The sequence below is a fragment of the Uranotaenia lowii genome, chromosome 3, assembly GCF_029784155.1.
Source record: "Uranotaenia lowii strain MFRU-FL chromosome 3, ASM2978415v1, whole genome shotgun sequence".
In the NCBI taxonomy this organism is placed as follows: Eukaryota; Metazoa; Arthropoda; class Insecta; order Diptera; family Culicidae; genus Uranotaenia; species Uranotaenia lowii.
In genome coordinates this window covers 137337139-137360544 of record NC_073693.1, presented here as the reverse complement: position 1 = coordinate 137360544, position 23406 = coordinate 137337139, and the positions used below count along the sequence as shown (strand labels likewise).

The 23406-nt window shown below is 40.4% G+C and overlaps 3 protein-coding genes and 1 long non-coding RNA gene across 5 annotated transcripts in view; 3 read left to right on the top strand and 1 right to left on the bottom strand.

Annotated features, from left to right (window-relative positions):
- The first annotated feature begins 6154 nt into the window (after positions 1–6154).
- Positions 6155–7380, top strand: LOC129757939 (uncharacterized). Of its 2 annotated transcripts, XR_008739858.1 has the most exons (5): positions 6155–6250; positions 6343–6383; positions 6440–6743; positions 6807–7015; positions 7073–7380. It is a non-coding gene; the product is annotated as an uncharacterized LOC129757939 (long non-coding RNA). The 2 variants fall into 2 exon arrangements; XR_008739857.1 differs by having other exon boundaries at positions 6155–6383.
- Positions 7381–8624: 1244 nt separating this feature from the next.
- LOC129754115 (DNA repair and recombination protein RAD54B-like) lies at positions 8625–11787 on the top strand. The gene is made up of 3 exons (XM_055749979.1): positions 8625–9049; positions 9120–11320; positions 11610–11787. The coding sequence occupies exons 1-3, from the start codon at positions 8734–8736 to the stop codon at positions 11682–11684; spliced, it is 2592 nt and encodes an 863-aa protein (XP_055605954.1). The 5' UTR covers positions 8625–8733; the 3' UTR covers positions 11685–11787.
- LOC129754116 (probable prefoldin subunit 4) lies at positions 11723–12447 on the bottom strand. Its single transcript, XM_055749980.1, has 3 exons — positions 12290–12447; positions 12000–12221; positions 11723–11934 (listed from the first exon to the last, which is right to left on the bottom strand). The coding sequence occupies exons 1-3, from the start codon at positions 12332–12334 to the stop codon at positions 11785–11787; spliced, it is 417 nt and encodes a 138-aa protein (XP_055605955.1). The 5' UTR covers positions 12335–12447; the 3' UTR covers positions 11723–11784.
- Positions 12448–13390: 943 nt separating this feature from the next.
- LOC129758633 (ankyrin-3) overlaps positions 13391–23406 on the top strand; it is a 49471-nt gene continuing 39455 nt past the window's right edge. Inside the window, exon 1 of the mRNA XM_055756182.1 lies at positions 13391–13858. The gene's annotated coding sequence lies outside the window, so the exon portion shown is untranslated. The remainder of the gene's footprint in view (positions 13859–23406) is intronic.

Below are 23406 nucleotides of genomic sequence, written 5' to 3'. Positions count from 1 at the left end.
AAACGTTCCTATGCCGCCATACTAAAGGGCGCGGCGCCGCCGATCCAACCTCAGTCCTCAAACATCTTCTCAGTGCTGCCAGTTGACAACGAGGATACAACAGATGAGGAGAATCCATTTATTTTCGTAGCGAACTCACGAAAGCGTGCTAAAACGAATATCAAGACCCCCAGGATTCCGAATAAAATCCCGACGGTCAGCCCTACAACCAACATCACCAAGAAAGCGATTGCTACAGAAAAGAAGAAACAAATTCCTCCTGGATTCAGCGCGACCTTTTCTCCACAGAATAAATCAACAGCAGCGGGGTCCTCAAACGCCCCCATTACTGATGCAGTTTGCCCAGAATCAACTCCTCAAGCGGGACTTTTTAAGTTTTCTGACATCCTCGATGGATTTTTTTCGTTTTTCAACGTATCTGAATCTATAAAAAGCATTATTAGTGTAATGCTTCCTATTGTAAAGACACTTTTGAAGCAATTGATGCAAACTTGGCCCCTTCTTTCAGTGTTTATCTCTCTCGATGGCTAATTTACGCCCAGAGGTCGGAGATATCACTGTTATACAGTGGAATTGTCGTAGTTTGTTGCATTTTATAATTTGAGATAAATTTTTGGATACGGTATTGAGCACTTTGCAAACTTCATTTAAATTACCCATTTCCCCTTTAGAATAACGAGCGTGTAGGTCAGCGAAAACGAACAAACGCAAACACCGAACCAAAACAAAGAGCAAAATTTCACTAAATTCGAACCGCAAGTCAACCAGACATAGAACATTTTTCGGGACGATTTGAATAAACGTCGGTTAAAAATGAAACGCACGAAAAGATGACAGCCAGATTTTGATTTGGTGCGGAAAAGGTGGTACGTCTGCTAGAAAAAGTCACCGAAATTTCCGACAGTGGTTCTTTTTCGTTCGGCCTTGCTGCTTGCAACAAGTGTCGGTGTCGGTGCGATCAAAAGTAAAACGCGTGTCGAGGAAAGGCGTGTCATTAGTGCCAAGAAATAGGGGTAACTCGTGCAGGAGCACTCGGCTACCTTCGGAGGAAAAGCGCCCACTGAAAAGAGGTTGCAATCAACCGTGGGTCTGGAGCCGCAGCTGGAACAGCAGAACATAACCTCAAAAGGGGTCGGAAGTGTAAGTTGCCCCAAAACAAATGTTCCGACAATCCTTCCTGATTAGAAAACTTTCCACCTCTAAACAGGACCCCTTTTTTATCTCTACCTTGGATGGTATTCTGATTCTTCGACCCGACCGAAGCTAACAAAAATAGCCCGAAAAGAAACTGGCTGTTTAGCGCACGGACATCACTTTCGCAGGATCAACCATTCGATTTAAATTTGGCCACCACCACTTCTACGTGTGAGGGGAGAAAGCTTGTTTTCATCTGGAGCGACAGCCACGCAACCTGTTAGGCTGTTGTGTTCCGGAAATCCAACCAACCAGAAGATTTCATTTTTCGTGACTGGTTCATCGTTCATCGCGCACGGAGGAAAAAGTCGCAGCAAGAATCCGAACGCGTGGGGCACAGGCGTGCTCAAAGGAGGTGCTAGTCATGCATCAGTCCCGGGGACCATTGAACGGGATTCTAGCGATGGCGGGACCAACAACAAGCATCGCTCCGAGCATTGACCTGGGCAGAATGCCTGATCCGACTCATGGAAGGAAGTGGCCCGATACAGGACCAACAAGGCTGGAAATCGACAAAATTCCACCCAAGGAGGTCGGGCCGAATTGCCAGAAGAGGCAACATGCAGATCCCGTGTAAGTCGTTTGATGTTCGATAATTCTGGGGGGGGGGGAATCAATAAATGGGACTAAATTTTGTAAAATTCAACAGTTTGCGATCTCTTTATTTGCGGCACCGAAAGCCTATTAGACATTTTGTAATAAGTTTAATCCCTAAATTGGATCCGTTCAAATTCCTTCTTTATGAAACTAGTTGCGATATTTTTGCCCTTTCTGAAACATGGCTTTCTTCTCAATCAAACATCTCATTCCACGATTTTAATATTATCCGTTTGGATCGCAACGATTCTTATGGAGGGGTGCTTTTGGGGATCAATAAGCGCCACTCCTTCTATAGAATCCACCTCCCTTTATCAGGAGGAATTGAAGCTGTTGCATGTCATACAACTGTAAGAGGTAAGGACTTATGCGTTGTCAGTTTGTACTGGCCTCATAGAGTTGCAGTGGATCGAAATCACCTAGAGGATCTGTGCTCAGTACTTCCTGAGCCAAGGTTGATCCTGGGTGACTTCAATTCACATGGAACTGTCTGGGGAGAACAATTTGACGATAGTCGTTCTACTCTTATTTATGACATTTGTGATAGTTTCAATTTAACAATTTTGAAGACGGGTGAAAAAACACGGGTACCTAAACCTCCTGCAAGACAAAGTGCAATTGACCTCTCACTCTGCTCAAACTCACTATCATTGGATTGCCAGTGGAAGGTAATCTCTGATCCCAATGGTAGTGATCACTTACCAATCAAAATAACAATCACCAATGGGGCCAGCACTTCAAATTCAACATATATGGCATATGACCTTACAAGACACATCGATTGGAAAAAGTATTCGGACAAAATAACAGATGCCATTGATACTATGAATGTTCTACCTCCTTTGGAGGAGTACCACTTTCTTTCACGCTTGATCCTTGAAAGTGCACTTTGTGCTCAAACAAAACCCATCCCAGATTCATCTGTTCTTCGAAGGACCCCAAATCCATGGTGGGACCAGCAGTGTTCCAAGCTCTATAAGGACAAATCAAAAGCATTCAAAGATTTTCGAAAACATGGAACCCTCGTCCTTTTTGAATCATATGTTTCCCTTGAAAATCAGTTCAAAAAATTGATCAAAGGGAAGAAAAAGGCATATTGGAGAAATTTCGTGGGTGGTTTATCACGGGAAACATCCTTGAGTACTTTATGGAAAGTTGCACGAAGCATGCGTAATCGATCATCTACAAATGAAAGTGAAGAATATACACATAGATGGATATTCAACTTCGCACGGAAAGTCTGTCCAGATTCTACACCTGTGCAAAAAATAATCCGGAACGTGCCTCCTGATAGGTGTGGTCTGGATTCCAGCTTTTCGATGGTCGAATTTTCACTTGCCCTCCTCTCTTGTAACAATTCAGCTCCGGGAATTGATAAAATCAAATTTAACTTGTTGAAGAACCTTCCGGACGCCGCAAAATTTCGCTTGTTAAATTTGTTTAATCAATTTTTGGAGAACAACATTGTTCCTCAAGAGTGGAGACAAGTGAGAGTTATCGCTATCCAAAAGCCCGGAAAACCAGCGTCCGATGCGAATTCGTACCGTCCAATAGCGATGTTGTCTTGTATACGCAAATTGATGGAGAAAATGATTTTGTTTCGTTTAGACAAATGGGTAGAAACAAATGGTCTCCTTTCAGATACTCAATTTGGGTTTCGAAGGGGCAAAGGAACAAACGATTGTCTTGCTTTGCTGTCTTCAGAGATACAAATGGCGTACGCAAAACGTGAGCAAATGGCTTCAGTGTTTCTAGACATAAAGGGAGCTTTTGATGCAGTCTCAATAGAGGTGTTGTCAGACAAGTTGCACTCCCGGGGTCTGCCTCCTTTATTGAACAACATCTTATACAGCTTGCTTTGTGAGAAACATCTGAACTTTGCTCACGGAGATATTGCAGTTAGAAGAACCTCTTACATGGGCCTCCCCCAGGGTTCATGTTTGAGTCCACTTTTGTACAACTTTTACGTAAGTGACATCGACAGTTGTCTCTCTGAAGGCTGCACTTTAAGACAACTTGCAGATGATGGCGTAGTATCTGTAACAAGTGATACTGAGTCACATCTGCACAGACCTTTACAAGATACTTTAAACAGATTGTCTTCCTGGGCTTTGGGGCTTGGGATCGAGTTCTCTCCAGAGAAAACTGAGTTGGTGTTTTTTTCTAAAAAGCATAGACCAGCTCAACCACAGCTCCAACTTCTTGGCAGAACGATCACTCAATCGAGGTGTTTTAAGTATCTTGGGGTTTGGTTTGATTCCAAATGTACCTGGAGAGCACACATTGAGTATCTGAAAGGAAAATGCCAACAAAGAATCAATTTTCTCCGTTCAATCACTGGCACCTGGTGGGGAGCCCATCCGGAAGATCTTTTAAAATTGTATCGAACAACTATTCTTTCAGTGATGGAATATGGTAGCTTTTGTTTCCAGTCGGCTGCCAAAACTCACCTCATCAAACTCGAGCGTATCCAATACCGTTGTCTTCGCATCGCTTTGGGCTGTATGTCCACAACGCACAACATGAGTCTTGAAGTTTTGGCAGGAATACTTCCTTTGAAAGATCGATACAATCTACTATCACTTCGGTTCCTCATCAGGTGTGAGGTCATGAACCCATTGGTGATCGTTAATTTTGAAAGGTTACTAGAGCAAAATCTTCATACCAGATTTATGTCTATATACCATGTCCTCATGTCAATGCAGGCAAACCCTTCTTCGTACTCTTCAACTCGTGTTTTCATCCCAGACTACGATAATTCTTCTGTCCAGTTTGATTTGTCTATGCAGCAGGAAATTCGTGGAATCCCGGATTCGCATCGCCCACTTCAGATTCCAAGAATTTTCGAAGCTAAATATAGACACGTCGATGCTGACAAAATGTACTTTACCGATGGGTCTCTAATTGAGGAATCAACGGGATTTGGAGTTTTCAACGAAACAACTAGCGCCTCTTATAACCTCCAGTCACCATGCTCTGTATATATAGCAGAGTTAGCTGCTATTCACTGGGCCTTGGACAGCATCGCCTCACGGCCTATTGGGCACTACTACATTGTAACGGATAGCCTAAGCTCAGTTGACGCAATACGCTCAATACGACCGGGAAAGCACTCGCCGTTCTTCCTAGAGAAGATACGGGATATTTTGAGTGCTTTAACAAGACGTCGCTTTTCCATCACCTTTATTTGGGTTCCCTCTCATTGCTCGATAGTGGGCAATGAGAAGGCAGACTCTCTGGCAAAGGTGGGGGCGACGGAAGGCGACACGTATCCACGTGAAATCGTCTTCAACGAATTCTACTTCTTAGTACGAGGGAACTCTCTTGTCAACTGGCAGCGCAAATGGGACGAGGATGAGGATGGTCGGTGGCTCCACTCGATTATCCCAAAGGTAAGCCTTAAACCATGGTTCAATAGATTGAACTTGAGTCGGGATTTTATTCGTATATTTTCCCGTCTCATGTCCAATCATTGTTCCTTAAACGCGGTACTCTATCGTTTTGACATTGCTGGTAGCAATTTGTGTAGTTGCGGCCAAGGTTACCATGACATCGAGCATATTGTTTGGTCGTGTGAGGTCCATCTTGTCGCCAGAACGAATTTAATAGACTCCCTTAGGGCCCGAGGAAAACCACCTAATGTTCCAGTTAGAGATGTACTAGCTGTGCTAGATTTGGACTACATGTTCGAAATCTACCTTTTTCTAAAAGCTATCGATCTTCGTCTATAATTTCTTTTTTATTTTCATATTTCCCTTTCTATCTTCCTTTCTCCTCTCACAAAGTGTTAAGTTAAGAAAACAATTGTAAACAACAAAATCGGTTTTGGCTCCTTAAAGCCTAAAGGTATGAGCCGTTTCAAATAAAGAATTGTTAAAAAAAAAAAAAAAAAAAAAGTTCGATTTGATGTTTTTTGTGTAAACGTCTAATATATTAGTAAACTAAAATACATTATTTGTTTACTTTTCAGCAAGCTGATCGGCAAAAAACGAAAGGTCAAAGATTTAGATGCGGCAAAAAAAAACTTTGATGGAGCCGTCTCTTGATGCGCTGCTGATGGTGACCATTAAGGATTTAATTTTAAACAAATTTGGCAAACAATAAAGTGATTGTTTTAGCATGAAATATCTAGAATTTTTCTTATTAGAAAGTGATTTACTATTTCCATAAGAATCTCTTATGAAAAGCAACAACCTTTCATTGAAGTAGGCGTTCATCTTCAGAATTCATTCGCGTCATAAGACAATCTTATGAATTTCATTAATTTTTCTTATGGCGCCACTTCATAAGAGAATCTTATGGCATACATAATAGTATTTTTCTGAGTGTGAATAAAAAGTTTGCTGTTGTTGGAATTTTATTAGAAGGGATGGCGCAGCGAAAAAAAAAGAAATTAATTTGAAATTTATTACGAAGCCTGTCCGTTACAATTAATTGTTAGTTCAGGTGGAGGAAAAATGTAATCTTTTTGTCGGTGGTGAAGAAACAATAACAAAGTTTTTACTTAAAAAGCCTGTGAATTTATGAATTTTATAATATTTTCGTTTTCAGAATTTATCGATTATGTTCGTTGGTGCTTCGGGAATTGGCAGGTAAGTATTGAGAATTTCTGTTTACTTCAACTTGCTAAAAAAAATTTCTTCTGTAGAACGATACGGAGTCAACGAATATTCCCGGAACAGGAATGAACTTCCCGGTTAGTAAACGAAATCCACGGAAGCAAGTCGGGCCGAATAAGAGAGGCAAATAGGATCAGCTGCTGTCGAAATACTGGCTCCCGAAATCCCGATGCAAACCATCCGAAGAGCCTTAAGAAAACAAAGGAAGTGAACGAAAAAAAAAAATGGAACAAACTCGAAATTTGCTGGAGAACTCTGACCCGGAAACGACGAGGGTGTCATTCACTACAGAGGGTAAAGGCAGGAAAAACTTTACACCCATGAGCCGATCAGGTTAAGTTAAAGAATAAAAAAATCCGACGGAAACTTGATTAATTACTTTTTTTTCTTTAGCAGTTGGAAAATGGCATATACGATTAGTTAATGTTGAAAGGAAAACTATGAGATCAAAAAGACTCCGAACATCCGGGCCCCGACGGAACGCATTTCTTCTCAGGATCATCAGGAATCAGGCTTACCCGAGTCGATTACGTTTGAAACTAAAATATTCCTACGTACAGTATCGCAAAGCAGCATCAATTTTTTATATGCGCCGATCTTGGCAGGTACGTATTTGTAAATCAATTGTGATTAACAAATTATAAGTATTTGTTATTTTTTAGTGGCCCTACTCACTACTGCATTCGATAACGAAACTTGGGTGTGCTGAGTGTTCAGCTTCGAGAACGGCTTTGGAGAAATATTCTCTATCAGATGCTCTGGAAACTGTTCGAGGTTACGGTTGTTAGGAAGCCCTTTCCTCGCGGACGCTATGTGGCCACATTCGGGGCGGTATGGAATGCGGAGATGGTTATATGTGCGATTGTCCCATTCCGCCTTTTTCCCATGAGAGGCGTCAGCTATCGAACGAGATTAAATGGAATTTAAAAAAAAGGAGTTTAAACTATAATGTATGCTACATACTGAAGAACTTGTACGAAATAAAGAAATAATTTTCGAAAAGAGACTTTTTTTTTCAAGAAATTCCTTAAACTTTACTTTTGCAGAAAAATGCATGGGCATCCCCATGTCAAAATATACAGAATTGACTAACAGGCTGAAAGCTTTCGAATGTATAAAAGCTTTTTGCTCACGCTCTGCGTAAAGCAACCTAACTTAAAACTAAGTGGAGACACTTTTCTTGAAACTGTATGAATTTTTATACAGATTAGAGTAACTTTCGTTACCGTGTAAGGCCGATGACATAGTGAATACGATGCGATGCGATGCGGTGAATGCGATTCAATGCGGTGAACCACATTTGATGAAAATGTATGTGAATCGCTTAAACCTGACATACTCAACGCGCCGAAGGAGATGTCAATTTGTTTCGCCGCTCGAGTTCGCATAGGCTGCGTTCGTAAATTTTCCGCCAATTCGCATCGCATCGCACTCACTATGTCATCGACCTAAGACCGATGCCATAGTGAGTGCGATGAGATGCGAACTGGCGAATGCGATTCAATGCGGCGAACCACATTTGAAGAAAATGTATGCGAATCGCTTAAATCTGACATACTCAACGCTTCAAAGCAGATGTCAATTTGTTCCGCCGCTCGAGTTCGCATTGGCCGCGTTCGCCAATTCGCATCGCATCGCTCTCACTATGTCATCGGCCTAAGAATAGCTTGAAAATTGTTTGAAAAATCGCAGAAATTTCGCAGTCCACAATTCTGTCGTTTCAAGAGCTAACCGCATTTTCCTAGGTATTGCTGCGAATGCCAAACATTGCACATTGCGGGTAACCATAAATCAAACTTTCAATGCAATGAGCAAGAATACACGCATCTTAGTTTTCATAATTCTTCTTCTTCTGCTATACTGGGAAGATATATTACTTTATGTTAATTTTAAAATCCCTGAAAAAACAAAAAACGAAAACTTTACGTTATAAACACCGGTTCAATATGAATATTTTTATCAAATTTGCGTTTTTTTCGGGATTGAGTATTTGATTGCAACATTACAATTGTAAGTGAAAGTGAAGACCTGTTTCTACGTTAGATTGCAGAAAGGCGTTTTTTATGTAAGAAAATGAGTAAAAATATAATAGAAATTGGTAGAAAATGGATACCTGAGTATAATTTTACAAGAGTGTTTTGAATCGATCGAGCTAACCTCACGCTTTGTTTTCGTTTTTTAAAAGGGAGCTTCAGATATTCCGCCACCTTTATTGTGAGAACGTTGTTTTTTTTTTATTACAACTGAAATTCAAATAAATCAGTTCAAAAGCCTTGCTTTGTGAATATTCAGTTAAGGAAGGCAATCCACAAAATCAACAAACATGCGACGCAGTTGTGCACCGTCGATGAAACGTGCCGCACCACCGGAAACGCTTCAAGTTAACAAACCGCCATCCCTCGTCACTACTACCGGCGAACCGGATCCGGTTGTCGTAGAGCTTTACAACAGTTCCGATAACCACTCCCAGGTACTCAAGGCAACAGCCAAAGTGAAACCTTTGCCGGCAACAAGTTCATCATCATCGGATACGTCCGCCGGAAGAAGTCAAAAAAAAATCCATTACACCGTGGTGTGGGGAAAAATAACGACCAAAAAGCACAAAACCTGGGAAGGCGACGGAACTTTGGAGCTTAGTGGTGAGACTTAGTTATCGACTGATTTTTTTTTAATTAGTCAGTTTGACCATAATTTTAATATTTTGAATAGGTAAAAGCGCTTTTCTGAGAGACGAGAATCGAAAAATCATTGCCAGTTCGATCGAGGTAAAAGTAGACGAAATTCAGGAGGGATGTCGACTCATTGTCGGTAGCAAAGAGGTCGAACTTATCGAACGGATTTCCGAAAATGGAACGGTGGTGGAAAAGGAAAATGAGGCTGAAGTTGCCGTAAAACGAAGGAAATCTGGTAAATTTAGCACCGGTAAAGGTTTTAGGGCCCCACAAGTTCGTGAAGAACAAACGTCCACTGTAAGATGTACAACAGTTGTACCGAAGGAATTCATACAAGTCGGAGTAAAAACGGAGGAGATTGCTGTCGATTTCGTTCCGTTGAAGATGAAAGTACCACCGGTCGAGCACCAATGGAAGTACAATCAAGGAAAAGGTGTTATATCGGAAGTTACGGTTCCGCACTTTTTGGCCAAAGAGTTGAGACCGCATCAGAGAGAAGGTGTCAGTTTCTTGTACGAATGCGTTACAGGATTTCGATCCATTGAACCAGAGCGTTTCGGAGCGATTCTGGCGGATGAAATGGGTCTTGGTAAGACTTTGCAGTGCATCGCATTGATTTATACTTTGTTGAAGCAGGGGCCTTATGGAAAACCGGTTGTAAAGAGAGCATTGATCGTAACTCCAAGTAGTTTGGTTGAAAATTGGGATCGAGAGATTAACAAGTGGTTAAAAGGTGAACGTATGTTTACGTTTATCGTGGGACCGAATAATAAGCTTAGGAAATATGCTCAGTCACCGCACATTCCGATTTTGATTATTTCTTACGAAATGTTGGCCAAACAGTTTGACGAATTACAATCAGTCAAGTTTGATTTGGTGATTTGCGATGAAGGCCATCGTTTGAAAAATTGTAATATAAAAGCCGTTACAGTTCTTGATGGAGTCGAATGTCCGAGGAGAATATTGATAACCGGAACACCTATACAAAACGATCTCCAGGAGTTTCATTCCTTGGTGAATTTTGTTAATCCGGGGGTGCTTGGCTCGTATGCTGAATTTAAAAATAAGTACGAGAATCCTATTGTGCAATCTCAACAACCAAATGTGTTACCTCAGTATCAAGAATTAGGTAAGCAAAGATTGATCGAACTAAACAACATCACATCGACTTTTGTTCTAAGGAGAACACAAGAAGTTATCAACAAGTATTTGCCACCGAAGCAGGAATTAGTAGTCTTCGTACATCCTTCCGATCTGCAGAAGCAACTGCTCTCTGTTGCACTAGAATTCTACGAAAAGAATGGCCCAACCGCCATCAGCCCTTTGCAGTTGATTACTATACTGAAGAAAATATGCAATCATCCTTCTCTTGTAAGCTCAATAGAAGGAAATGATTCCGAATCGTTGATAAAGGTACTCAACGACAATCTTCCAGCCTGGAACCAAATGGGACCATCTGATTCCAGTAAACTTGGCATAGTTGAATGGTTGCTAGAAAGTTTGATAGAAAAACGGGAAAAGATCGTACTCGTTTCGTACTACAGTAAAACGTTGGACATGTTTCAAGGACTCTGTGAGCACTACAACTACAAGTTCTCTCGCTTAGATGGATCAACACCTGCTCATGATCGGAGCAAAATTGTTTCCGCTTTTAACGACTCGAACTCTGATATTTTCATCCTTCTGTTAAGTGCCAAAGCCGGAGGATCTGGTTTAAATCTGATAGGAGCTTCTCGGCTGGTTCTGTTTGACAACGATTGGAATCCAGCCAGTGATCTACAGGCCATGGCACGAATATGGCGTGATGGACAAACTAAACAAGTTTATATCTATCGATTGCTGACGGCGGGTTCGATCGAGGAGAAAATTTACCAGAGACAAATTTCGAAAACATCTCTCAGTGGGACCGTCGTTGACCAGAAACAGAATCTCGCTAATCTGAAGTTTTCGGACGAGGAGTTAAAAGATCTGTTTTCTTTGGCAACTTCGGAAGAGGAACAAAACTGTTTGACACATCTGTTGTTGGATTGCAACTGTCGAGGACGAGGAGAGATTCCAGAGACTAGTAGCAGTGATCTCAGTCAGGAAGCAGATCAAACATCTGAACCACATGAAGAAAGTCGTTTCAAACTAAAACTGGGAAAGGCTAAAAGTAAAAAAGCAAAACGCTCCTTAAAAATGCAAGAACTGATGCGATGGGAACATCATCGACAACCGATTGCACAGGAAGTTCTTGAGGTAAGTTAACAATAAGATCTCCAGTAGTAAGTTGAATCGATTTGAAATAGCCACGAACACAGTTCCTTTTTCCTGATTAAAACTCGTGTCTTCACGAGGAACATGAGCAACTGTTAGAAAACACTTGAACAATCTTTTATCCTATACAAAGAAACACCTTTGTGTATGCAACGTTTAGATTTTGAAGTGAAAATCATGTTGAACTTGCATGGCTCCTCCTGATAAAATTAAAATCAAATTTAAGTTCAATTTTACGCAAATAGACTAATTCTAATTTTTTCATCCACAGGAACTAGCGCTCCACGGTTCGGCAGAAGAGATTGTGTTCCTGTTCAGGAATACCGTCAATCAATTGACGAATTGAGACTTGCTTAGGACTGTGATACCTATACAAAAATCAAGTTTTTCGAAGCTTGATCTTCCTGTTGATTTCGTTATAAATAAATTACCATAATGAGTACCTTCTATTCGTCATTCTCCAAATAAATGTTGCTTCCGAAACGACCATACAGATGTGCCTTCAGATCACCCATCTTGTCCTGGATGTCCTTGGTCAACTTCTGAATACTCTCGATTTCCCGCTTCTTCTTTTCCTTTGCTTCGGCCAACAATTCCTTTTAAAAGAAAATAAAAATGTTGAAAAACAAATAACTACATCCTTCATAGAAGAAAAACCCACCTGCGTTTTCGGTTGATCGTGAGAGATGAATACTTCCCCAATCAAGAACGGAATTGGAGTGTCCTCATCCAGCAGCTCAATCTCGTCACCGGCTTCCTCCAGATTCTTTAGCTCGTTCTGTCGCAGCTTCAGGTCTTCCTTGAGGTCCTCCACCTTGGCGTTGTAGTTGGCAAACTTATTGATCTTCATCTGATCGTCGATCGTGATGTGAACATCTGAATCCTGTCGGACCATAAATGGTATCAATTTTAGAAGCTTTTTTCCAGAATATAACATTCTAGGAAAGTTACCGGTTGGAATGTGCCTTTGCCCTTGTTATCCGATTTGGAACCCATGGTGATTGATGGAGAAAGTTTAATTTAAATACGGAAAGCGGAATTAAAATTCGGAAAATCCCGCACCGCACGCCTGATGATGTTTTCTCAAAATGCGATGAAAAACGTCAAAACATCTTATCGGTACGTTGTCAAATTGATCGAAATTGGAATCCATTGGAATTGGCAACAGGACGCAGCCATTAAGGGGAATATTTAAAAGGCTTTTTGTATAAAACGGTTTTTTATAATTACGAACAGTTCGAAGTTTTTTACATAGATCATATTTTGTATTCGCTTCTTTCGCATGATTTGGTTTCGTAACGCCCCGTTAGAGTTTTATTTAAATTTGTAATTTGTAATTTGTAATTTACTTAAACGTAGCCTTTCAGTTACAATGAACTATTAATTCAGGTTAAGGAAAACACTTTCATAAAATAAACTTTTGGAATGTTAATAAAATAAATTTAAAAAAGCGTGGAGCGGTGAAACATGATGCGCAGATAAACATCTTTAGAAATTTATGTATTTGGTATCTGTATTATTTTTAAAGCACCTGGTCTTTTCTTAGGTCTATTGATTAAAGGAATTGGAACAACGAAATTAGATCCAAACCTATGAAAAAACTGGCAACCCCACTCATGTTCCATTAACTGTCCAACGGTTTAGAAATGCGTTTGATTGAGTCCAAATCTCATCAGTTTTGGCCCAATCCCTATATCAGTTCTAAAAAAATGAGTTGAATTGAAACTGATATAATAGACCACGGATGCGATTGCTCTATCACTGAAGCAATCTTTACATGATTGAAGCTAGGTTTCCAATACTTTTGGATGGGGCAAGAATCTATCAGGAATGCCAGAGAACCCTGAGTTCAACATCAGTCTTTAGAGAATAAAAATGATGAATAATCGTTACAAAAAAAAAAACAGTTCAAAAAATGTTTTATTCAAAAACATAATTTTCCAAATTTTATACAAAAGTTATTTCGACCACAATGACATATGCCGATTTTTGCTGCAAGGGATCCACATCCAGCTGCCGAAAAGCGAGACAAGAAAAATAAAAAATAAAAGAAAGCAACAAATTGAACAACAAAGGCTGGAAAATTTGTTGCATAAAATTCGGGTCCGTTTTTCGCGAATTCTACATCGTAATCCGGAAATCTTGGTTCCAGATGTGGAAATGAATCGTTCTCTGTGCAATGTACAAAACAGTAAACTTGGGGATTGCTGATGAAGTGGTAAAATCATGGAAAATTGGTGAGGCTTTTTGGCTGCTTTGAGCTGTGCTGGGCTGTGATGGGTATCGATTTTTCCTGCTTGGTGTGATGATGGTTGACGTTAAATTGAAGTGTTGTGGAAAAATAATCCAAGAATAAAAGATTTACGATTGGTGTTGCACAGAATATTCGTCTCGATAAACGGATTAAAGCAACGACGGCTGCTAGTGTTGTGTGGAAACCAGTTCTAGCTTGGAACATACCTTCATCGAAGGATCCCTCTGAAGAAACCCTTCAACTGCAGAATAATATAAGCGGGGAAGGTAAGATTTTCCTCTGTTTCTATTTTAGGCCCTTGAGGACATGGCACGGGAAATCCTCATTTGAGGTCTATAAATACGCATTGCATAACATGCATGCAACTGCATTAGCAACATTCCGTTATGGTAATATTTTTGTTTTCGTTTGTTTTTGAATTATTTTTAAAACCTTGATTGAAAAATGAAATTTTCTTTTATTTGGATAGATTTTAACTTCGCATTCATCCCTTCACTTTGATCTTAGCCTTTAAGTAAGGGATTTTATACCATTTCAGTTTATTTATTCTATTTATCCCCACTAAAAAGAATTTTCTCCATAAAGCTTAAGTTTTCAAACATCTCTGTTGTTCGTTTTATCAATGTTGTGATTTTTTTTCTTTTCATAAAGTGATTATTATTGTGAAGATTTTTGTTTTATCTTTTAAATACAATGTTACATGCGATTATGTGACAATGTGATTATTGAAGATTTCAAAATTATTCTAACCAGTATTTTAACAGCACTATGTTGTAGTAAAGATTTAGAAACCAAATTTTGATGTTCATCAATATGCTATTTTTATCACTGTTGAAAAAATGTAATTAACCAGTTCTAAATGAACTAGATTAACACTAGCATAATTATGCAATGTTCTGACCAAATTTAATGACCTGGAAGGCTAGTCGGGTACCACCTTTAAGCACTTGTATCAATTAGAAAGAAATGACGCACGAACTTCGATATGATAAATTAACATCTCCGTTGCCTGAATGGCTAATTGATTCGAGCCCTGCCCCAATAATTAGACTTCGCACTCTCCGGTGCAATTGAGCTTACAACGATTCTAAACCCCGATCCAGAATTAGTGACGTTGTCTTCTACTTGTAGGTTTTTTCTCGTACAATTCAAAATGTCAAGAAAAATTTGTATGAAACAAAAAAAAAACATCTATAGAAAAAAGACTTTCTCGATTTTGAGATAATTCAAGTTTTCGAAATCAAACGAAAATCTACATGGCGCAACTTTACTGATAAAAATAACGCTCGTTTAAGAAATTTCACTGTACAGTGTATCTAATGATGTCGTCAACGGTCAGCCACTAAAGTGGACATAATTGTTCTAAGCTTCTGTTGAGCTCAGTCGAGGGAATGTTGATGTGCATATTTTCCTATCAATAAATAATATCAAGTATTTATAGGTGCTCGATCCTTTTGCGTCATAGAATAACTGCAAACCTTTCGAGAACACCAACAATAGTATTATCAGATTGCCTCATTCATCGCTACTGTGGCTAATCAGTTAGACCCACTTAGCCAGTGGGGTTCTGCGAAACTTGTGAACTTTTCAAGTTAATGTCCTATTTTCATACTTTCAAGTATTTTCAAGCAAAAACAACATAGTACAATCAAGCTTTCTTTTGAACTGATCCTTTTGTGTGTTTCATCGTGGTGAAATGGATTTTAATGGTCATCAATATCAACCCTCATCGGCCTCACATTTTTTACTTGTTAGAGTTCTAGGAGTGTCAATTTGACTATAGAACTATAGAAAACCGCTATAACTCTCTTGTGTCTCAACTGATTTTTACTAAATTTATGGTTTTGGAAACCTCCTAACGTAATTCAAATATGATACCGGGTGCATCTATTCATTTCTACGTTATTAAAGGCGAAGAAAAATACGAAAAACATACTTTAGAAAAAAAAACTGTAGATCAACTACTAAATGCTAAAAAAAATTAACTTGATGAATAATTAGTTGAAATTTTAAGCTATGTAATACACATTAAGATGTACTTTTTAATTTCTTTTCAAGATCTTGACCTCAAAAGTAAAAAAGTGGTGTGAAAACGTATCAGAGGGGGGTAAGCTTAATAGCGGCACGTTATCCAAATATACGAGAAAATTGTGCCTTACGTTAATGTACTCAAAATCCAGTGCAACTTGAACTTAGGTATTAGAATTTTCGGAGAAATAACAAATTGACAAAAAGTTCAAAAACAACTATTTTTGAAAATTCGTCAAAAAAATCGATTTTTTGTGCAGCAAATGGATTTTTTTAGCATTTAATTTTTTTTTGGATGCGCCGGAATAAATATACCCATAAAGTCTGTTTCACATAGAATCTGGTCGGATAAAATAGATCATTTCTCCGCAAAGAAATAACGTACAATACAAGTAAAAATGTCATTTTGTAGGGTTTTTATTGCAATTTAAGGAAAAAAAATACATAAAAATCATTCGTCAGCTTTTCGGATGAATTTTTGAACTTTTTTTGTGATACCACGCCATCATTTTCTGCACAGTACTGCTGGTAACCTCATTCGTCATCTTGTTCCACCACTTTTCCATTTAAGCTGGTTTTTCATGGTTCTGCCACATTTCTTCAGTTTGCCCTTAACTATTGCCCAATATTTCTCGATGGGACGAAAATCCGGACAGTTCGGTGGATTGATACTTTTTTCAACAAAATCGATCTTGTTCTCCTTATACCATTTAACGACATCCCGGCTGTAGTGGCAGCTTTCTAGGTCCGGCCAGAACTTCACCGAACCTTTGTGGGACTGAATGAATGGCAAAACCCTCTTCTGGAGACATTCTTCTTTGTAAACATTTCCATTCATTGAGTCCCCAGTAATGAAATCTTAGTCTGCTTCCCACAACTACAGATCCCTTGCCAAATCATCAACTTACGAGCAAATTTATCTGCGAAAACAAACTTGAATCTACCCGCAACATTCCCTTTACGCTTCGCAAGGTAAAATTTGTTACCGGGTATTTGTCCAAAATCCATTTTGACGTAAGTGTCGTCGTCCATCAAAATGCATCCGTTGTACTTGGTCAACACTTTCTCGTACAACTTCCTTGCCCTGGTTTTGGCAACCAGGTTTTGTTTCAGCGCCCTGTTGAGGTGTTTGCTTGCATGATACGACCACAAGCCTTCTCACAAACAAATTCGTCGAGCTGTACTGTGGTTCGTGTTGAACTTTTTCTCCAAATCACGCAAGAAGATTCCAGGATTATTGTGACCTGATCGAATTACCTTTGCTGGCAGCTTCCGTTCATATTTTATTTTTATTTATTTGTTTATTTCCTGTAGCGTAAGGCCTAATCTTTTAATTTACTACATTCGATTTTACATAATAAAATTAACTTCACTTCACATTTGACATTATCGGCTGTTCCAATAAACGTCTAACTTCAACTGGCAGCGTATTATAATTGGAATCATTTATTATTATTTTTTTATTATTATTATTTATTTATTTTTTCCTCGGATAGGGAAAGCCCAGTGGAGTTAAGCTTCTTCCAAGCCTCTTCTCCAACAGGCACAAAACCCTATCAAAACAGTTTAACAATTCATTTCAATACAATTTTTTTTTTTCACAAAATGTAAAGCCATTCCAGTGAGCAAATGATCGCTCTTTGAAGGAATGGTTGGGACTACTCATAGGCTATTTCACAATTTTATAGTATAGAGTTGTGTTATATTCATTAGTTTGCAGCGTTATGGTGGTGGCGGTGGAGGGTGATGAGGTGTTTTGATGATTGGCGGTGGCGGCTGGATGGAGTGGCTTGTGGGCGGCGGTGGTCTGGGTGGAGGGGCGAGAATAAAAAGAATAAAAATTTTTTTTAGCATGTGTGGCACGAAGATACTAGCGGAGGAAACGATGGATGTTTTGCTTGCAGATCGACAACAGTTGTGATTTGAAACGGGAGGACGTTGGGCATTGCTTTAATGTGTCTGGTAGATTGTTGTATAGTTTACTTGCGAAGTAACTGGGTTTCTTCTTTCCAAATTCTGTTCTAACCCTGAGCAGACGAAGGTGGTTTGCATTTCTGGACGAGCGGTGAGACGTCATTCTTTCGAAGTGCATGTTGTGATGGGAATCCCTGCTTGTTAGGAGTTTGTGGGTATATACCAGAGTTTGAAATTCCTGGGCACCTCGTATGGGAAGTACTGAATCGTCCATACTATATAACAGTTCGGAAGGGTACAAATACGGCAATCTAAAGACAGCCTTTAGCGCTCTATTCTGCATGGCCTGTAACTCCCTTAGGCGGCTTTTACAGGCTTTACCCCATAGTGACACCAGATATTGCAGTCTCGAGTGAAACAGCGCAAAATATACATTTTTCAGCCAGTGGGTTGGAATGAACGCAGAAATTTTCCATATGGCACCAACGACCGGAGCGAGTGTTCGTTTAAGATGCTCTATATGGGCTGCCCAGCTTAAGGTATCATCGAAATGTAGTCCTAGATATTTAAACTCGTTCACTCGTTCAATTAGAGTGTTGCCTATGCGGATTATTGGCAGCTGAGGTATGGAGCGACGACCAGAATTGAACAGCATGTACGAAGTTTTCAACAAGTTTAACGAGAGAAGATTACAGTCGAAGTAATGCTGAAGGATTTCTAGATCGTTTCCAATCCATTCCACTATCCGGAGAGGATTGGAATTGCTGTACGATATTAATGTGTCGTCGGCAAAGAGCCGAACTTTGCCGTGCAGATTCAACAGGGGGAGATCGTTGATGAATATCAAGAACAACAGCGGGCCCAAGTTGCTTCCCTGCGGTACTCCCGTTGATATGAATCTTTTACTACTTGAAGCTCCTTTGAGGGAAACAAATTGTTGGCGAGCTGTTAAGTAGCTTTCGATAAGCCGAAGGGGTTGTCCACGTAATCCATACCATTCCAATTTCTGTAACAGCAAGGCATGATCAATGGTGTCAAACGCTTTCCTCAGGTCCAAAAATAAGGCACCAGCATATCTACGGTTATCCAGATCATCGTACACGTCCTCCAAAAGTTCGGTTGTTGCAGTTAGAGTGCTGCATCCCTTTCTGAAACCATACTGGCGTGGGCTTATGAGGTCATATCTAGTTAAATATTCATTCATTCGAGTGACGAGTAGTTTTTCAATAACTTTATTCAAGACAGAGAGCGTTGAAATTGGACGGTAGTTTGATAAATTTGATCTGTCACCTGACTTGAAGACAGGAGTTACGCGGGCTAGTTTCAATGCATCAGGATAGACACCAGTTTCGATAGTTTCGTTGAAGATGTCTGTCAAGATGTTGGAGAAAGCCAAGTGATGGGCTTTCACTGTAGCAACCGAAATATTATCTGGACCAGATGATTTGTTGGTGTCAAGGTTACTGATCTCTAACAGAACCTCTGCAACAGATGCCGGTCTCAAGAACAGGGAGGGCGGATGCGAACGAATAGCATTGAACTGTTGAATATCTCTGGTGCTGACGATATTTGAAGCCAATTGAGGCCCCACGTTACAAAAGTACTCGTTGATACTGTTCGATACTTGGGCTGGATCGGTTTGTACTTCATCGCCAAACTTGAGGGTGATGGGGTTGTGTTCTTTGGTGTTACGACCCAGGGCTTCATTTAGGAATTTCCAGGATTGCTTCGGGGTTGCCGTTTGCAGAAGTCGAAAGTAGTAGGTCCGTTTGCAGTGGCTTTTAAGTTTTGACAACCTTTTAGAGATAAGTTTCAGGGCAGCTTTAGACTGTTCGTCCGCAGGATTCCGTTTACAGTGCTTCCAGATCTTGTCTTTAGTTGATATTAGGTTCCAAGCGTCGAAGGTCATCCACGGGCAATTCCTCTTCACTTTTGCTTTCACTGTTACTGTTTTTGTGGCGCGATTTCGAGTGTCATTATATTTGTCAACTATAAAAACAATTTTTTCATTTGCGGATAGATTTTCTGGGATGTTCATCAAGGCTTCTGCAAATTCAGTGTTCAGCTGCTGGTGGTTGACGATGCTTTTGCTCAGGGATTGGGCCTTTTTATCGGAACTGGTTGATAGTGTAGTAACGATCATACTATGGTCACTTGTATCCATGCAAATGGTTTCGTTTATTGTCGAGCCGATGATACTCTGAGAGCAAGCAACGTGGTCGAGTATATTCCCACTGGCCGGACGGGTTACAACATTATTAACAACAAACATGTTGTGGGACTCCAGGATCCTCGTGTACTCTCTGACGGTGTTATTAGAAATGTTGACTGGCACATTGGTATCTCCCAGTAGAATCGAGTCAAGACATTTAATATTACTTGCCAGCTTACTTTCCAGCTTCTCTACGAAATTGGCGAACCGAAATACAGGTGGACGATATACAGCGTGTAGAAGTAGCGAGCTATTACCCAAGGGGATACGTATTCGTATGTAGTGAAAACCTTCATCCTCCTCTATTTCCTCGGTGTCAGCGTTTAAATCGCTACGTGTGTATACGGCCAATCCCCCATGCGATGTCTCGCGACAAGAGAATATTGCATCGAATCCATTTATTGTGAATAACTGTGTGTCGCCTGATTTTACCCATGTTTCACCCACCACAATTATGTCAATAATTTTAGAGTACCTATCTAGGAGGTCTCTGAGTATGTCGAACTTCTCAATATTGTTCATTCCACGAATATTCCATTGGAGTAATTTCAAACCCTTATCATATACTACTTTATATTTATTTTTTAGAAAATCATCAAAACACTCATATAAAAAGTTATTATTCGCACTTGTAGACATTGTTGAAGAAAAAGACTATTTGCTACAGAGATTTTTGTTATTATCGACGCTTGTTGGGGGGTTCGACGATGGATGATGATTGCAGGGAAATATCCAGGTTGGAGATCTCGAGAGCCCGCTTAGATTTTGGTGGTTCAAGCTTCACTAAATCCTCCTTAGCACGAACAATCTCGACCTTTGAATCGGAACGCCGCTTGGTAAGGATTGCTCCATCTCTACCGGGCCAAACATACTGCAGACCAAGTTGTTCCTGGGCTCCACGTACTTCCCGCAGCAGGTCCAGTCCTGTTGTGGTCAATTCGTCGCGTATAACCACTCTACCAACGGATTTTGTATACGGATTGCCAAGTTCAGCAGCATTCAATGGGCCTCGCAGTTTCTTTTTCATAAAAAGTTGTTCCTTTGCATTTTCTTCTCTGAAGACGACCTTTATTGGCGGATGTTTACCATCAGGCTTTGCTGAACGCAATCGCTTGGCTTCCACAATCGCATCTTTCGCAAGGTCACAACCTAATACTGTCGCTATGTTCGCGACGACGTTTCCTGTGGCCTCATTTTCTAAGATTGGAACGCCTAGAATCATGGCATTTTTCCTGAGAGCCTGCCGATTAAGTCGATCCACTTCCTTCTCAAGTTTTCTAATATCTCCGCGCATTTGCGATTGTTCATCCTGAACGTCTCTGACTTCATGCTGAAGAAAGGTCTGGTCGATTTTCATCTGGCGGAACTCGTCCATGAAGCTGTCGAATTTATCTGCTAAAAACTCTTGACTCTTCTCGATTTCCTGTACCGTCTCTTTCAGTTTCTCCTGCGTCGCTATATTTACCAATTTCAGTTCCTTTAGTTCATTTTGGGTTGCAATGTTGGACTCCTTCAGGTCACGCACTTCGTTCAGCATTTTCTTCATTTCGTTTAAAATTCGATCCTCGGCTACTTTATTTCCTCTCTCTCGGAAGTACATCGCTTGGCAATCACTGTTACAAAAATAGTCGGTTTGCTGTAGTTTCCGAACTGCATTTCCCCGAATGTTTTTGCAACGGAAATGCGCACACTGGTGACATTGTGAACACTCGATAATTTTATTCGGGTCGATTTCTACCCGTTCGCATACCACACAGATAATTTCATCAGACTCCATTCCGATTTAACAGTGGTTAACTGTAGAAGTGAAATATTTCACTGCCGATCGCGGTTGAAATGTTGCGCGACAACTTGATGTGACAGCTTGACGCGACGCTACACAGCTGTGTATCAACAATAACAGTGAGCAAAGTGAATAAGAGGAAAACAAAATGGATAAAAAATGAACGTTTTCACCTGAATCCTCGGTGTTTATATATCGTTGAAATCCTTCGGGTAAGTTCCAATCACTCCGGTTTTCCAACGTAATCTTCGTCACCACCAGTAGTACTATTCGGTTCCACTTCTTTTTTAGTTTTACTGTGGGAATTACCCCTGAAATTATGACACGGACGGTTGAGCAAAATAATAGGCGGCTGTTTTGTTTTCATTAGAACCCTCATGACAAAGAACGAGCTGCCGTATAATGAAGTACTATTTGCTGGAATTAATAGATTTCGCTGTCTAAGACCTTGCAACTGTGTGATTTTGCAAAAAAGCGTTGGTGGGGCACGGGTTGTTATTATTTTGCGTATTGTCAGGCAAGAACGATATGCGTAGAACCATTTAAACGGGCATCCGATTAAATTTCGTTGGCGATGGGTCACTGAGCTGTATCGGTTGAGTCCATATAGACGTATCGAACGCATGAGTTTAAAGCTACTCGCAAACGTCCGAATGCATATTCACTTGGACACACGTGCAATATATCTCCAAACAAGAAGTGCGGCAAAATCAGAGTTTTAAAAAGTTTCAATCGTGTGTTAGTAGGTGCTAAATACGTGGAAGAATATAGAGCACGTAGTCCGGCATAAATTTTTCCACACTGCTGAAGAATGAAAGCGTCCCAGCAAAGATCATCCTGGAACAAGAAGCCTAAGTTACTGGCTTGATTAGTCCATTGAATAGCCACACCATCCATTAGTATATCGCTTTGAGCTCCAGGGGCATTCTGTCGCCGGTTTCTTACACAAAGTATGGTCCACTTTTACGCCTGGTTTGTTTTGCTCGATCCACCGTAAGGGTCTCCCGGTAACGTTGTAGCACCGAATTTACAGTCGATTTTTGATATTTCATGAATTTCGCGATCTTTACCCCTGACCACGTCGGTTTCTCTACGTGAGTGTGCAGAATTTTCTCTCGCCTTTCGCGTTCCATCGTCGATAACTTTTGACTGACTGCTTCAATCTTGATGAAATTTTCACCACTGAGTAAACAAACCATCCGGATCAAAACCAGGCTTCCGAAAAGTACTGGCGAACGACAGTATTCTTGCGAATGTCGCACGTGCACCTCGATGAAAGCTTCCCGAATATTTCTTCCCCGACAGTTTTTAAAGGAGCGGTCGTGCGATGTACAGCGAGGGCTTGTTTTACCTCATGCGAGAGTTTGTTCGTGGGTATGAAATTTTGTTAAGCTTCGTGACAGTTTTGCGAAAATCTTCATGACAGTTTTCAATGCGTTGAATTTCGCATGACTGTACTACTTACTCCGTCCGACTGTAGCCGAGATTCGCTCGGGCTGAGTTGATTTCGAACGAACGTATTTTCCTTTTGCTTGAAGCTACTGCGGGTGGTGATCACCCCAATCACCCTCCCCTCCCCTTTTCGCCTAACCTGCACCGGCACCACATATCGAGTTACGCGCCGATCGTTATGCTGCTGCTCGGTGCGAATAGATGGCTCGTTCGATCTATTCGAAACCGAGCAGCAGCGCATACGATCAGGCATGGGTACGGTATGGGCACGACCAGAGATGCCAATATGCCTGATTTTTCAGGGATTGCCTGATTTTTCGAGGCTCTGCCTGACAACCTGAAAAGCCATTGAATTTCCCTGATTGTTCAAAAAATGCCTGATTTTGCCTGATTTTTGCGAATGTGATGAAAAATGGGTAGTAAGG

What these genes read in the sequence shown, in the direction of transcription:
- LOC129754115 (XM_055749979.1), top strand. Translation starts at nt 8,734, where the DNA reads ATGCGACGCAGTTGTGCACCGTCGATGAAACGTGCCGCACCACCGGAA. An exon ending in CGGAACTTTGGAGCTTAGTG is followed by an intron (nt 9,050 to 9,119) that starts GTGAGACTTAGT and finishes TATTTTGAATAG; the next exon opens with GTAAAAGCGCTTTTCTGAGA. An exon ending in TTGCACAGGAAGTTCTTGAG is followed by an intron (nt 11,321 to 11,609) that starts GTAAGTTAACAA and finishes TTTCATCCACAG; the next exon opens with GAACTAGCGCTCCACGGTTC.
- LOC129754116 (XM_055749980.1), bottom strand. Translation starts at nt 12,334, where the DNA reads ATGGGTTCCAAATCGGATAACAAGGGCAAAGGCACATTCCAACCG. An exon ending in GCAAAGGCACATTCCAACCG is followed by an intron (nt 12,222 to 12,289) that starts GTAACTTTCCTA and finishes ATGGTCCGACAG; the next exon opens with GATTCAGATGTTCACATCAC. An exon ending in ACGATCAACCGAAAACGCAG is followed by an intron (nt 11,935 to 11,999) that starts GTGGGTTTTTCT and finishes TTCTTTTAAAAG; the next exon opens with GAATTGTTGGCCGAAGCAAA.